The following is a 16,896-nucleotide window of genomic DNA, read 5'->3' as shown; positions in this document are numbered from 1 at the left end:
ATAATAAGAACAAAAATAATAAGAAAATAGGTACTGGAGACTGCGGTTGCATGTACAAGAATTGCTTTATTTATTTTCCTCTCATTTAATTTTTTTTTAATTTCATTTGAAACAATAAAAAAAAGAATTTTATTGAATATTCTCATCCAAAATAAAAAAAGGCAGAATCTATTGGATCCAAGAATAATTCAAAGAATCTTGATTCTGATGGTAATTTATCTTTTCTGTTCTATAGGTCCGCCGATGGTCGCCGTTTTGTTCTTAGATATTTTTTTTCTCAAACACTGTGGGTGAAAGTCAAAATATAAACACAATATTTGAAATAGACGGTCCAAAATCCAGGCTGACTAAAGCCTGATCAAATTTAACGCCCAGAACATACGAAGTTTTTAGTAGTTCACAACATAAAACAATAATTAAAGATGGGATGATGTATCGACCTGCTGTTGAACAACTTGGAAAGCTAGGCAAAAGATTAGAGAATTGTCGTTCTGTTTTGACCTCATCGAAGATACTTTTTTTTCCAAGATAAAACAATAATATTTATTCTTATTTGCTGTCCTGATCAGTTTTAAAATCGAGTACCCGGATAACTCAGGAATGAGAAACTTTCTCCAGCTTGCATCTTTTCCTAAAGGGCTGGGCTTTGGTAAATTTGACTTTATTTCGTAACATGAGTGAAAGTAGAGCTTAGTCATAAGGTTGATTGTACAAAGACAAGATGACTCTCACATGGCGATTCATTTTCTAATATACCAGATAGCAAAATTAAGAAGTAAAACAATTTTTTTCTCGACTAAATTTTTGTAATAAACAACAGATAAAATAATAATTTAAAACTTTAATTTCACACACATACACACACACACACACGCGCGCGCGCATATGAAGTAGATATAAAATAAATGAATTACACTAGATCATCCACTTTTAACCGGTATTAATCTTTTACCAAATATATTACTTCTTTGCTGCTTATTTATTTTTGATTAAAAAATTATTGACCGGCGTAAATTTTTGAACAGGGAAACATTTTGATAGCTTAACCTTACTGACATTCATGTTTTTTCCCCTCAGGGTGCCGGTGTTTTTGAAAAAAAAGCCCGTTTGAGTTTGAACACAGGGCCGCTGGATTCGAACATGGGACCTTTACCTTACAGTGATGAGCGTCGTGTCAACGCCTAAACCGTTGCGGCCACCCCCAATGATCCCCTGTCATTCATATTAAACCAACTGTAAGATGAATACACTTTCTTTGTCAAGTTTATTTGTAAAAAAAAATAGGATTGCCTAGTTTAATGTTTTTTTTAATAGTGAAGCTGTTTGATAGCTCAACTTTGCTGTTTAGTCAGATTTTAATGTACTTTAAGCATCGATATGTTTTTAACCTGTTATATAAACTGTAAGTTAAATATAGTTTTACATGCTTGTCAAGTTTATTTTTGAAACAAAAATAATTGCCTGGTTTAAAGTTTTTTCGCATTTAAGCTATGCGATAGATTAACCTCGCTGTCTGTTAGACTTCAACTTACTTAAGCAGCGACATATTTTAACCTGTCATTTCAACTATAAGTTGAATACAGTTCTTCGGTGCTTGTAAAGTTTATTTGTGAAGGAAATAAGATTGCCTGGTTTAACGTTTTTAACCTTTAAGCTGTTTCATAGCTTAACCTCGCGGTCGGTCAGACTTTAATATACTTTAAGCAGCAACATAATTTAACCTGTCATTTCAACTGTCAGTTGAATATGGTTTATGGGTGCTTGTAAAGTTTACTTATGAAAAAAATATGATTGTATGGTGTAAATGAGGTTTTTAACATTTAATCTATTTGATGGCTTAACCTTGTTGTCGGTCAGACTTGAAAGTACTCTCAGCACAGCATTGACAGCTTTTTAACATGTAATTTCAACTGTAAATTAAATACAGTTTTGTCTAAGTTCGTTAAGTTTATTTATGAAAAAAAAAACTGATTGCCTGGTGTAAAGTTTTTACGACATTTGGGCTGTTTCGCAGCCTAACCTCGCTGTTGGTCGTACTTAAACGTGTTTAAAGAATCGACATATTTTAACCAGTTACATCAACTGTAAGTCGAACACAGTTTTTTCTATGATTGTTAAGTTTATTTACGAAAAATTATGATTTCCTGGCGTAAATCTTTTGTACAGATGAGCAGTTTGGTAACTGTACAATAACATATAATAACAAGAATTGTATTGTAATATTGTTATTTCAATTGTTTTTTTGATAACGGTTCTCATTACGTTCGAAATGGTTTTCAATGACAGTCACAAGCGTGACTCTCGTTTTATTCGGAACACGGTTAAAAAATTCCCATTCTAAACGACTTCCAGTGCCATATCGAAGTTATCTCCGATATATTTTTTAAGATCCGGACCAGAAACGAATTGATAAATATAATCGAACCGGAACGATATCTGGGATAAATGTATAACGGAGCTTTAACAGCACCCCGGTAAGAAAGTGTTGGAAATATAGAGCGGCGGTTTTGTACTTCTATGTGTGTTATTGTGTCCTAAAACCGTCTGCCGTTGTTATTCATAAGGAAAACGAACGATGTGAAAATAGCGAAACCAATCGATTTCGGCCACAAAAGGTCTGGACCTCTTCATTTCCCTGAGCGTCTTCCTTTTCTCCCGTGACACTTATGCAAAAAAATTGCTTTAACAAGTCTATAAACCATATAAAACATATTCTATATATTTATCTATTAGTCCTGCAACTATTATTTAAAATTGACTATTATTTTTTATGTCATACAAAATGTTCCTTCTTATACCCTTTCTCCTCAAATACCTTCTTACATTCCCACATATTATGGAAAATCAAATTGTTTTTTGTTTTTTTTTTCAATGTATCGGCAATACTTTTGACAATTCTATCTTAAATCAATACAATACGAATCAAAAATATGTACGAATTCAGGGTGAGCTAGCATTTCCTAGCTTGAGTGGGCTGGGCATTTTTGCCAAGTCACGAGCAAAATATGATGGGTTTTTTCGAGGACGGATGACGACTCATTTCTATTCGGTAAATGTAGGCCGCTTTTTCTCAATATCTTGTTGGGCTGGATTCATTTTATAGAATTGACCGTTCCTGCGGAAATAGACATTGGAAGTATTCAACTCTGAGTAAGGCTTTTCTGGTCTAAGTCCGGCTTTAGCTGACCGAGTTGATTTCTTTGTGATCAATGCCGAGACTTATTATTATCGAGAATTTTCATTATCTAGCCCTTCGAGAATGGATCGTTATTGCCTTTGAAAGAGTACGACAAAGAGAAGTAGGATATCTTTAACTTCTGCCATTTCGTCAGACTTCACGTCCACTAGCCCAAAGTTTTAAATAGTGTTCAATTGAAAACTATCCAAAAAGATGACACTAAATTTGCCTTTTTTTCTTAGATCAAATTCGGAGATTTTTTCATATTGACTCCAGGGAGATGTTTACGAGCTTAGGCAGATCGAGATGATCAGCAAGGATCAAATTACAGACCATAGGAGGATAAGAATTTATTGGAAATTTATTATATTTTGTTAAATCCATTTTTATTTCCATGAGCCCCTGAAATGAGCACATATGCAAATTGCACAACAGATCTGTCTTGAGTTTAGTATTAAAATACTTACGAGCCGTCAAAGCAAGAAGTATATTTGAATTTATTACACTTTTTTATTATTATGATAATGAACAAATAAAAAGTGGGACATTTTGTTCTTGTAGTTCTACTACTACATTGAAGATGGTGAGAAGGCAATATGTTGAAATTCAACTGACTGACCAAATCAACTGATGATAGGGTTCAGAAATGATGCTGGCACTGGGTCAATTTTATTGGTCTCTTTTTACTCACAGTTTGTTGAATACTCATTTTGGCATTGCTCCATCTTCAGTGAGGAACTAGATGACAGAAACTTACACAAACTGCGAGTGAAGGTGAACCCACACATCGTCATAAATGACCAAACTATATTTTTACTACACTTTGATCTTAGCCAAAAGGCCGAGAAGCGCTGCCTCCTTTTCCTCCTTTAGATCCCCCTGTATAATCACCTCCTCTCTCTCCAAGAAGAGACCTCACGTTAACATTTGTTATTTTTGTTTAATATTATTGTAAATTTCTCTTCTGGCACGCCTTACTGGTATACATTGTGCCAAGATTTCTATCTTTTTTACTTTTAATTTCATAGAAGGAACTTCCTTTATTTATTTCATGTAAATTACTATTAGGGGACACCAGTCCCAGAATAAAGTTATTTTTCTTCTTCTTCTTCAACTATATTTTTATGCATTTCATTGAATATGACAAAAAGGAGGAAAATTCAAACGGTTCTAGGTTGAGATGGAGAGTTGGTGTGTGTTCGAATCCTACTCGTGGTCCGTGACACTGACTTTTTATCTCAACCAAGACCTTACATAGAAAGTATATTTTTATGGTTGTTTAATATTAAGCCCGATTTGAAAATAATTCTTGAGCTCAAACGTGTATCAAGTAGTTCCCATTTTAATTTTTTTGAAAAAAATTAGGGCATCTTACCAAGTCCAACTCTATCAACATGTCAAGTTGATTAAGTAGTGAGGGCATTTATTTGACGTACATAAGATGTAACATTTAATATAGTACACCACCTGAGAGTTATTGAATCCCCCATACCTATAGCACACCTAGTTCATCAAGAAATTTGATTAGTGGGCTTGCATTCAATGGTTGAATTTTTTCAACTGATATTTTCTACTTTCCCAAAACACTTTCTTCTGCGGGCAAGTTTAGCACCATGTGGGCACAACTCTTGTATCATAAACTTGGCAAAAATGAATAGGGTTATTTGTAATTTGTTCTTATTCGAATCATTTTAATTAAATTAATCGATATATTCTTGTTAGTTGGTTAAAGCAAAATAGAAAATACAAACTAAAAAGCAAAAAATTTGTTAATCCTCAATTTTAATAACACATTTACTTAAGAATTTTAAAGATGAAGATTATTCATTTTGTAAACAAACATCTTTTCTCGTCTTTTCTCCATTTTAATCCAGTCGTATTCTTTTTTACTGTGGAAAGACATCATCTTGAACCAGAAGTTCGCAATATTATTGTGAGAATGAGTCATCGAGGTCACCGGCAAGTGGATATCGCAGAGACATTTGGTGTTTCTCAGCTCATTATGACGCTAAGGGAGGATAGAAATATTGTCATTGCCGCAAGACAAAACCCTTTCCATAGTGCCCACCAAATCCTAAATGAAGTAAAAGATGTTTTAGCAAGGCCTTTATCAACATGAGAAGTTGGCTGAGGCCTTCTATCGTATGCCTGTTTGAGACAAATCTGCAGCCCATCACTTCCAACTCAGGAGAATATGGTGCAGTGAGCGCCTAGAAGTGAACACCAATTGGAATGCGGTTATGCTTTGCTGTACGATAGCAGAAGAAACTGGAGGCTTAACAAATTTTTGTTTGTATTTTCTAAAAATTACATTACTTTTAAGTACCAGAGAACTATTTTACGCAGTAAATTTGTTTCTACTATGGGCAACCAAAATGGACAAATATAGGAAGCGGTAAAAGTGTGGGTTTTTGGATGGAAAGGAGGCCTGTGTTTAAAAAGGAAACAAAGTCAATTCCTGGTCCAGCTGCCTGTTGGATGCCTTGGACTATGGGAAGATCATTTTAGAATACTTTTTTCCAATTATTCCCAAATGAAAGTGAAGGTGGGATTCAAATCATGAACCACCAAATAAAAGGGAATGAATAAATAAATAAAAAAATTTTAATATCTCAAAATTTAAATAGCAAACTATCTTACAATTAACAAGAAAAAGGAGAAGAGAAGGAATGAGATTTGCATGCATTATTTTATTTAATCATTTACCAATTTTATATGATTATGTAAGATAAAAGAAAAATTATTTAAGAAAGTAGAAATGTTATTCAAACACTACACACCTAAATTGAACAAGTGTTCTGCAGGTTGCCTAGGTCATTTATTTAGCACTGTGGGGACACCACTCTTGCGTCAATTAATTTTTATCACTTTGGAAAACGGTAAAAGAATACAAAAATAATTATTATTTTCAAGTACGAGAGCGATCTTAACACCTCCATTATGGCTGACGTTCTGGAAGGACACACCTCTTTTAGAAAACCCCCGAATTTCAAAGCTTGTAAAATCTCAATCAGGTGTCTCAGCCTTTGGTATCACATTGTTAACATTAAGTTCACTAATTTCGTAGTCCGCTTGACCAATTAATATATTACAATTAATTAAGGTTTTCAGTTGAGATAAAAAAGTCAATGGCACAAGCAGGATTCGAACCCATGATCTTCGGCTAGTTACGCCGCTGCTCTACCATTTGAGCTATCGTGAGCTCGATCCACTCGGACACTCACTTCCCATCTCAACCCCACCTTTTGAATTTTCCCTCCTTTTTTGCCATTTTTCAAATGTCGTGTAATAGGATTTGTTAACATTGCTGTGAAATCCGTTTTTAATGACATTTTGAATTTTTTTTACAAATTTTAGAAAAAAAGAATTTTTTTATTATGTCTATTATGTCACTGTCTTTACAAATCAGTGCGGTAACAAACGTATAGTGATAAATTGGTTTCCACTGTGGACAACCAAAATGGTCAAGCATAGGATGTTGCCAGCATGTTAAGTCAAGAAATCAGATCATATTCTTTCATCAAAAAAAATATTTTCTGCTTGGGGGGGGGGGGCAAATGTAAGAATAGGTGCGACACTCAACATTGAATTAGCTAAACTCGAAGTAGAATCTACAGATTGTCTCCTGGAATTACAGGGAGCATGGAAAATTTATAAACAAACTTTTAAAAAAAATTTAACATTTATTTTGTATAAATACATGAATCATGTAGTCGAAAATTATGTAATAAAATTACTTGTGTCAAAGCCTAATTAATATATTTGTAATTATTTCAAATAATATATTTTAAAAAGGAATGACAGAATAGTACATCTAGAATTATCAACTAGATCGGTAGTTAAAACTTTAGTTATATTTACTAGAATAAACTGTCTAAAATAAAGTTTACAAACCCTAAAAGTGGGTCGTGGTTATTAAGGAAAAGAAGCAAATTCACAAGGTCTGGGTGGTCGGCGTAATGATTTACATCCAGTTCCCACTAGAATTTGGGCCACGGGATCTTCGGTTATCCCTGCGGTCGTAATTGTAGTCACCGCGGGAGTCATTCCGGTTGAAGTTCTGTTGTTTGTTAAAGCCCTGTTTCTCCATGCCAGAATTGAGCCAGTTTTGTTTATTGCCGTACGATCCACTGCTGTTCCCCTGGTTGCCCCATACGTTGTCTTTCATCGGCTTCGATGGATTCCTGTTACGCGAGAAGTTGCCATCATCGCCCTTGTTGTTCCAGCGGTTTGGACTTTGGTCTCTCCCGTTGAAATTATCAGACCTCTGTGGGTAGTCATCGAATCTGTCACCACCGTCTCTTCCACCTCTTCCTACCCAGTTACCACTACCACTACCACCACCTGATCCTCTTCCACCAAACCTAAATAAGACATATAAGTCATAAAGTTTTATTCTATATAAAACAAGGGTAGTTTAAATAAACAATTTTTAAACAAACCTAGGAGGACTCATGGGCCGGCTTTGATCCCTCTGTGGGAAGATCTCCTGGATTCCAGCCTTGACCATTTCGTTGAAGAGAATCTGGTTTTGCATGAAGCCAGTCAGTTGGTTGATGGTCGAGTTGATGGGATCCATAGTGTTCTGCACCATTGGCGGAGGACGAGCTGTCTCCCATGCCTTTTTCGGCCCTTCGTGCATGAGTAATGAAGGGAGTCGTTTGCGTTTTGCATTTCCGTGAAGCATCTCGACTGGCCCTTTTCTCTTCATTCCAACTTGACCGCCGGCCATTCCCATCACCTGAAAAAAACAATCCACCATAAGCCCTATTGTTCAAAACACAAAGCTGTCCGTCAACTCACCTCCTCAAGATAGCAAACAAGCGTATACTGGTTTCCATGCGGCTGAATGTCAACCGGAATAATTTTGGTTGCTGCTATGTTAGGAGCAATGGCCTCAAAATACTTCTGAATGTCAGCCTGTATGTTCTGGACGTTGCGGTTGATGTTGAAAACAGTCACGATTCGCTTCACTCCCAAGCTGGTAAGCTTGCGCAACAAAGCGACTTCTACAAAACAAATTATTTTTTTAAAAATCTGCAGTGACAGTCATTAGAGAACTATGATAATTTAATGATGTGGTGATGTGATGAACCAGAACTTTTATGTGTTTTATCATCTTCATGGAAGCATCTGACAGACAAAACCGCAAAAATGAACAGTAAGATCACTGATGATAAACCTGCATGTTTATTACTTTACAGACATAACCATAATGTTAACCATTTAATCACATTTTCGAACATTCAATTGTTATTTTTCGTCAGAAAGAACTGGGACACCCTGTATAGTTAAGGATTGCAAGTTCTAATTTATTTATTTCTACCCCACCCTTCAAATTTACCTCAGCTCACGTTTTCGAACATTCAATTGTTATTTTTCAACTCTACTAGAACGTTATTTAAAAACCTGGATATATCAACGTAAAGCATAGATGAAAAAGTTTTTGTGAAATTTGACAAGTTGTAGGTATTTTTTTTGTAACCTCAGTAGAACGTGCGATCATGACCAAAATTTTAAATTTTGTAATTTTGACATGTTCCAACTGATATTGGCTAACATTTTATATCATTCAGATTATTGCAAATAGATGTAAGTATCTTACAGCAATGGTGTAATTGGATTTGTTGTAGTCTCAACATTTTGGAAGTTGTAAGCGTTTTTATGTGGTAAGGTAGTGAAAAGTTGGAAAAACCTAAATTGACGAATATCTTCAAAACAGAAAACTTTCCGAAAATTTTCTCCTGGGCATTTTTTGCTCCAAACGAAGAGTTTCGTCAGAAGGAACTGGGACATCCTGTTTACCACTAAACCATAAAAAATTAAGATCCATAATCCACCAGGCCCCACTATTGTAATTTGATTAAATTATTAGCTTTTCAATTTTATAACATCCTTTAAAAATATTGATGTAAATAAATTTTTAAAAAAGTATTACAAGGTGTTAAAAATTATTTTTTCTTACTTGTGAATCCCCAAATGATGGCCACTTTGGGTGCCTGGGAGCGAGCAAAGTTGGTCCTGTCTAGGGTTGAGAGCGCAGACGCCTTGGTGGCGACAAACTCCATGTTTCTCACACCCTGCTTTTGAATCCACCAAGAAAAGCCACCGCGATTATGCATGTTGGACTTCTTCATCGACCAGAAATGAATAGATATGACGTCTTTACAACGCTAAACAACAGAAAAACGGTATAAACGGATTGCCTACACATGACGAAAATGTGAACAATTTAATTTAGCCAGCTTAAGTGACGTTAGATAAACTGAAAGGAGGAAAAAAAAAGAAAGAAAAAAAATATGTTTCCTGCACAAAGTCTCTACCTCCAGTTCACATATCACCTTGCTTGATTTAGTTAAGGTGAAATTTGATACGTTTTGGGAAGACACTGACCTTTATTCATCTTGGCTTTATTTTAAATATAATAGAAGCTATTCTTTAACAATGAGAATAGTACTTCTTCCAAACTGGTGTTTGGTTTAGTTATCTATTTAACTTAGTAACGTGGAGTTTTAGTTTAAAAAAATATATATATATAAAAAGAAGAAAGAAAGAAAAAGAAAAAAAGAATTGCCATTTCAATTTTCAAATGTTTCAAAATCTCTATTTTCTACACTGGTAAGAGAAAAATAGAGATTTTGTAAATAGTTGAGGCTAATTGCAGGTTTATTAATTATAACATATCAATTAATAAACAAAATAATAATTGTGGGCTGGAAAATAGAGCGACAGCATTGGCATTTTCAGCGATATGCTGAAAAATGGTCAAAGCCACGGCTAAGAAACGGCAGAGAGAAATAAGACAACCGTCACATTTTCTCTGTGGCCGTCTGGACATGGTTGTATAACATGATTCAATAACAAACCTTGGCATAATACAATGCCACTAAGCGGTACTCAGAAGCTACTGCTACTGATGTTGACTTGTCAAGATGAACAAGGCTGTCAATCGTATTGATAATTGTTCCAAAAATTGATGTACGAGGGCTCCATTGCTTGTATGGCCACAAATCGTAATGCAGATTTAGGGTTTGCTCCTTCACGCTTGTCGCTCCGCATATATGATGGTAGAAATGTTGGCGATTAGCCCAGGCACCACGACGGCTGCAATGAACAGAGTGATTCTTTTTGTAATACAAAAGTACAATTAAAAAATATTTTTTTTTTAAGTACATTTAACCAAAATGGTTAAAAAACTGAATAAAATGGGAGAACGAAGGCATTTATAGTGCAAAACACTTGTCACAAACAAATGCTCAAAAACTGCAAGGTTGTAATGCAGCCTTTATGATTCATCAACAATAATATTAAGAGAAAAAGAAAAATTTAATGAGGAAAATTTGATGAATAACACTCTCTACTATCAACCAAAATTACCATTGATGTAGACTAATGTGAGTGCAATTCGTTAATCAAACAAACAGAAATTATTTTCTCAAATGCCATGATTTCTTGTAAAACGAAACATGGGTTTATTGTTCAACATGTATTTATGGAAGAAACAATGTACTAACACTACTGGTGATTGAGCCTGAAACTGTATTTCATAAAAGTAAAATAACCAAAGAATAAGAATCCTCAATTTCACTTGGTTAATTTTGGTATATAAAACAGTGCTATTGCTACTTTCATGGCATATTTTGAACTAACTGCAGATTGAACAATCTAAGAAAGAACATAATCCAGCACATATACCACCATTTCTTTAAAAATAGGTACAATAAAAGAAGACAAACACAAAATGATCCTGTTGAGAAAATTATTCCTTAATATTTTGTTAATTATTTTTATTCTAGTAAATAATTTTGAATACTCAATTTTTATAATGTAAAATCACACGACAGATTTTTTTAAAACCATTTTGCAGCCCATAATTTCAATTTGTACTTTTTAGACTAGATTATTCACAATTTCTAAAAATTATTATAAAAATTGAGTATCAATTTAAAATGTAATTGTGTTAAGTCAAAATTAGTAAATTAATGTAATATAAAAATAAAAATTAAAAGAGCAAGTCTTGTTTTGGTAATTTGTCAGTGTGTTGTCATAGCAATGTTTTTCTCGGAAAAAATAAAAAATTCTTTTAGCATTACACATTTAAGATAAGAAAATATAGCAAAACCCCGATAATTATTTGCAAATTATCCAGGCTAACAGATTTACATAACTGAAAACATAAAGACTAAAAAAAAAAGTAACTGGGTGTATTTAATAAAATGGTGGTAGGCAGTCTACAGATTATTATGATTTTAACCTGTTATGTTTTAACATTGCACAAATTACTGAGGGTTACTACTTTTATGATATAATTTAGTTTATCCAATCAAATTTAGTCCATAGTTCACTAATTAAAAAAAAAAAAAAAAAAAAAGCATAAAGTGCTTTGTAAGAAATATTGTTTCGGCCTGAATGACCAGAACTCAATGTAGTATTGGATCCTGCCAACATGTACAATCCCTGGATCGGACAAAGAATGTACCACATCTCTCCGTCTCTTTGATCTTTTCAAGCTAATTACAAAAGATCTTTAGGAGGATGGGTGAAAGATGATCCCTGTAACCAAACTAAAGTGTTAAAAAATTGTGAAAATTTATATGTCGAGAATTGTTTGTCCAACTGTTTTGTAAGTCGAGAAATAGGACAAATTTGGACTAACTTGTAAAGAATCCAGTTAGAGAAGATAGAAACGATTCCGAGGGCTTTTCCGCGTTCTTGGAAATATCTGATAAGGCCAGGTTTGATTTCTTTGAGCTGACGTCCGTATTTGGCCTTTTCTTCGTCTGTCGCCTTGACGTCTTCATCTTCAAGTTCAATCAACTGAACGCTTTCGTCGGCCTTCTCTCCAGTCGGTTTAGGCGCTTCTTCCTTCTTGACTTCTTCTTCTTCTTCGCCTTCTTTCTTTTCTGTGGTCTCTGGCTCCTTTTTCACCTCTTCTGCAGCTTTATTAGCTTCAGCTTTCTTGGCCTCTTCAGCCGCTTTCTTAGCCTCCTCTCTCTGCTTGGCCTCTTCCTTCAATTTGTTGACCTCCTCAGGCGATTTGATGTTGACAAACTCCTTCAAGAATGTATTCTCTTTCGGCACAAGGACTGAAAGAATGATTTCACATGCTGTGCTCATCTTGCACTGAACGCCAAGAATGTTTCCAGACTCGGTTTCACGATTGAAAGGCTCTAACCCATATTCACTCAAATGGGAAACAAAATCCTAAAAAATAAACAATGAATTTTAGACTTAAGAAATCAATAAACCATAAATGAAACTTTTTTTTATAAAACAGAAAAATGTATAAAATAAATAGAAAATAAAATAAGAACCTTAACAGCTTCAGCCATTGTCTTTGGGACACTAGGGCACTCATCAATAGGGATGATACGTTCTGCATTTTTGCTGCAAGCCCTTAGGCCAACAACGACTTCTTTTGTCTCAGGATCAATTTCTAAAAAATGAAAATAATTTCTTTAAAAAAAAAAGTGACAAAAAAACGTACCTATAACATGACACTTGTTAAATATAAATAACTTTACCAATGGCAAATGAAGAATCAAGGGAATAACCGTAGGTTGGGACTAAAGGTACGATTTTTCCTATTTCCGGATACTTGTTGATTATCTTTGAGAACTTAGGATTGATTTTTTTCAAGTTCTTGAAAATTTCGTCCATCATCTTTTCAGTCTCCTCGCTCTTGATGTTCAACTGGAAGCACAACGAATGAGACAATGTGAAGATTAAAAAATAAATTTTTTTTTTTTTTTTTTTTTTTTTTTTTTTTTTTTTTTTTTTTTTGCGTTATGAACTATGCATATTAGCCATGTGACAAATTCGTATATGTGTGTTCAAATTTGGGGGGTTATTGGGAAAAAAAGGGCCAGGGGCAACGGTGGGAATCGAACCCACGACCGCGGCGTGAGAGTCTCTCATGCTAACCACTCGGCTACCGCGGCCCCCTAAAAAATAAATAAAATAAAAAAAAATACCTGCTCTCTGTACGGAAGTTTTCTATGCCTGAATAGAAGGTCCAAAGCAGTTTCCTTGTCAAGAACTTCAGTAGCTTTGTATTCACTTGCAACCCACCCAGACTAAACAAAAAAAAAAAATTAAATTAATTATTTACTTGGAGGAAAATAACATAAAGTAGCGTTATATTAAAAAAAACAAAAACTCAACTGTTGCTTGAAGGGGGTGTTGATCTTTGTACTTGTACGTAGCATTGAGAGTTTCTAGTATCTTCTTCTTGTCCTCTAAAGTCACGCACTCGGCGTAAATCCACTTTTCTTTTCCCTTTGGCAACTTGACCTTCGGTAGGGCAATCTTGAGTTCGTTGGTAAAAAGATCGTGCAACATCAAATGCATTCCGTACAATGTCTAAAATATTAAAATACAAAATTATTATTTTATATATAATTTTTTAGATTTTTTTTTTACCATTTTGGGAAATCCTTTTAGTTTGACGATCAAACTCTTTTCTTCTTCTTTAGCATCTTCCTCATCCAAGGCGGTCTTGTCACCCTCAGCCGTTTCTTCTTCCTCGTCTTCCTCCTCTGCAACGTGTGAACCATTGGCATCCACCTTCGCCTCCTCACCAGTGGTCACTTCCATCGACTCATCTTTGTTTGTTTCTTGAACCTCCTGTTCGTCTTTTACATCGACTTTAGGCTCCTCTTCTTTCAACTCGACTTTCGGTGGTTCCTCTTCCACAGACTCCTCGACTTTAGCCTTTGCGGCGGGTGCCGGTTTTCCCTTCACTGGCGTCGCCGTCCTTCCAGCTGCACCTCCTACAATAGAAATTTTTAAATTAAGGAATTTAATACCATTCAATTCACTACTATACAGTGCGCCAAACATCACTCATCTTAATGTAAACTCTAACACATTGGCCATGTTGAAAGTTTGTGCAACAAAGTTGGGTTCAAATTTAGATCCGCTAATATTCAAACCAGGACCTTACAATGATGAGTCACAGAGTGAATACCCCAATCATTGCGGCCACTGACACCCCTAGGCCACATGTAACACAGTATGGGATTGAAAGGAAGTCAGGATAACAATGCTGGCAGGCAGAAGCACATGGATTCTCTATCTAATTTTTTTAGCCATTATTTTGAGCATACAACAGCCTATTTCAAGGACTTGGTTACAAGCTATTTTCCATGTCCTCTTAGGGTCCAAGGCTAATCAACGGTCCATCCTGACAGGGTACCTCCATTGGTGACCCATACATTTGCAAAATATGACTTTACTGTTTTACTTTTCATGCAGAATTTAAATGAAAATCATTGTCAGTTATGGGGGTCTGTGGGGGTAGCACCCTGACTACAGTATTGGTAACCAGTTCGGTCGTTTGTGATCATTTAGGTGTACCTATCCTCAGTTGTGGTTAGAAATTTGTTTTATTTTGACAATAGTGTCTGTTTTAGGAGTGTATAGACCATTGAAGATGGCACTAAGTCAATGAGTATCTTTAACAGGCCAAACCAGTCATGAAAGGTAATGACCATTTTACACGTGTTCACCAACTCACAGACCAACGACCACCAAGCACCCCTGACAACCTAATTTAATTTTTTAGTTTGCAAAATATGCATTTATCGCAATTTCCAGCAGAATTTAAATGTAAATCACAATCTGTTACTGAGGTCTTTGTGAGATTTTTTCAGAGGATGGTGATGAACTTGTAGTTTACTCGTTTCATTTTTGTGAACCTATCTTTGCAGTCGTAGCCAGAAATTCATCCGAATGGCATTTTGTCAATAGTGACTCTTTTACTTTACCAATAAGATGGCAAGAAGTCAAAACTTGTCTAACAGAGCAAACCGGCAATGAAAGGCGGGCCACAATGATCAGTATTGACCAAATAGCATGTAGTCACCAACTTGCAGACCAACAACTACCACCAACATCCAGCTTATGTGTCTATGCAAACCATTTCTTAAAACCAGACCTGTTTTACAGATTGCTTCTGTATTATTGTAATTTTCAGTTAATCTGAACAGAGACACAGTATAATTAGTTCGGATCCGTGAGACTCCATTGCAATTAATTGATTTTCAGTTGTTAGGTCAATTTGATTTAGTTTTCTGGTTGGTTTTGTTTCGCTTAAAACTAAATTGTTAAAAAAAAAAAAAACAGAGGTTAAATTATGGGACGATAGTGAACTTTCAAAATATGCGTTTTAGCTGTAATTGAAAAGAACTGGATATTTCGATTATATTTTGAAGAGATGTGAAAGGAAAATCAATAAATCAACTTTAAAGAATAGAAACGAATTAACAAACGACAATGTTCTGCGAATGTGAAATTACATTTCTACAAAGAAATCCGGCAAAATGTTAATTGTTGGAAAGTATTAAGATGGTGAAGCCGACGACGCATCCCAAGGTTAGGCGGAGCGACGGAATTGGAGGAAACGCGACAAAAGGAAAAGTGTTTTCTCAAAACAAGATCATTCCAAATAATAAATACAACAAATTCCGTCTTACCTCGTTTTTTCGGCGGCATTTTTGAACGATTGGCTGTAAAAGTTTTCTTGCAAGTCAAAAGCAATCAGCTTGGGAAGGAGAGAGAGAATAGTTCGGGAATCAAGGCCGGCCAAGCGGTTGGGAACAGAAGCAGCACCGGCGACCGGTGGGTGGGGCGGCCGGCGTGAGCCGAACAAGGGCAATGTCCGGCTTAAATTAAATGCGGAAAAACCCGCGTCCCGGCGGGAAATTTTCCGGTAAAACTTCTGGAAAATTTGACACGTAGGAAGGGGTCAAAAATCGAGAATAATCTCCCTTTTTTCAAAAATTCAAACCAGGCCGGGGAGAGGGATTGTAAGTATTGATTTTCGAGTTACCACCCCCCAGCTTAAGGATCAATAACCGACCGGACGTGGCACGTTCAGGTTGCCGGCCCTTGAGTTTCCTCTTCTACCGCAGGATAATTCTTTTCCAAACAGGTCAAAGGAAAATGTATAATGGAAAGTATCATAAAACCTTCAAAAGCCAAAACTATCCCAAAAAAATGAACATTAGGTAAACGAAACAAACTTAATATAGAAACTACACTATGGCATTTATTTAAATTTAAACAACTAAAAAAATAGAAACTAGATTCATTTTCCATCGGTATAAATCATAAAATCCATAAATAATGCATACTCCTTACACATAGTTTTTAATAAGTCGATTAGCCTAGATGGCAGACCTCCATCTGCTTAGTGCTTAATATCAATTAAATAAATAGCAAAATTTAACTTGGCCATAAAAATAATGTAAATAGCCATAATTTCTCACCTTCGTTCATTTTCCTTTTATTTCCGTCTGACTTTGAAGCTGTTCTGCCTCGAGAGAAAATCAAGATTTTTTAATATCAGGGTATCAACTAACAAACCCGGCGAAAACGAACATTTAACAACGAACGGACTAGGATAAACACTTTTTGAAAAACTTGTCGTAACATGTGGTGACTCACAGAGGTAAATTGGCAATTTTATCGATTAAAAAACCTTTTTTTTCGATTACGCAACAGTAAGAAGACAGCTTCCCACCGGTAGTATGAAAACTTTTAACAATTAATTGTAAAATTGTTATTTGTACGGCAACTTCATTTATCGATTTAGATTCTTTTTATTTTTGCAATGCTTTTCAATACACCACACAACTAGAGAAAATAAAATTTATGTATACAACGGTAATGTAACTGACTGACAGGCAACGCACAGACAAAATCCCTGGATCTAA

At 35.2% G+C, this 16,896-nt stretch overlaps 1 protein-coding gene across 2 annotated transcripts; it reads right to left on the bottom strand.

Annotated features, from left to right (window-relative positions):
• Positions 1-7,013: 7,013 nt before the first annotated feature.
• On the bottom strand, positions 7,014-16,626 carry LOC106664535. Of its 2 annotated transcripts, none has more exons than XM_014390348.2 (12): positions 16,450-16,626; positions 13,601-13,950; positions 13,343-13,540; positions 13,153-13,254; positions 12,703-12,871; positions 12,493-12,614; positions 11,835-12,382; positions 10,045-10,282; positions 9,144-9,351; positions 7,982-8,187; positions 7,621-7,919; positions 7,014-7,542 (listed from the first exon to the last, which is right to left on the bottom strand). In XM_014390348.2, exons 1-12 carry the CDS (start codon positions 16,457-16,459, stop codon positions 7,143-7,145), a joined length of 2,850 nt encoding a protein of 949 aa, XP_014245834.1. In that variant the 5' UTR covers positions 16,460-16,626; the 3' UTR covers positions 7,014-7,142. The 2 variants fall into 2 exon arrangements, with proteins under 2 accessions (XP_014245834.1, XP_014245833.1); XM_014390347.2 differs by lacking the exon at positions 16,450-16,626 and adding an exon at positions 15,655-15,846.
• Between the last annotated feature and the right edge of the window lie 270 nt (positions 16,627-16,896).

This window comes from Cimex lectularius, unplaced genomic scaffold (genome assembly GCF_000648675.2).
Source record: "Cimex lectularius strain Harlan isolate CLEC.00 unplaced genomic scaffold, Clec_2.1 scaffold8, whole genome shotgun sequence".
Lineage (NCBI taxonomy): Eukaryota > Metazoa > Arthropoda > Insecta > Hemiptera > Cimicidae > Cimex > Cimex lectularius.
This window is presented reverse-complemented; position numbering and strand designations above follow the sequence as displayed.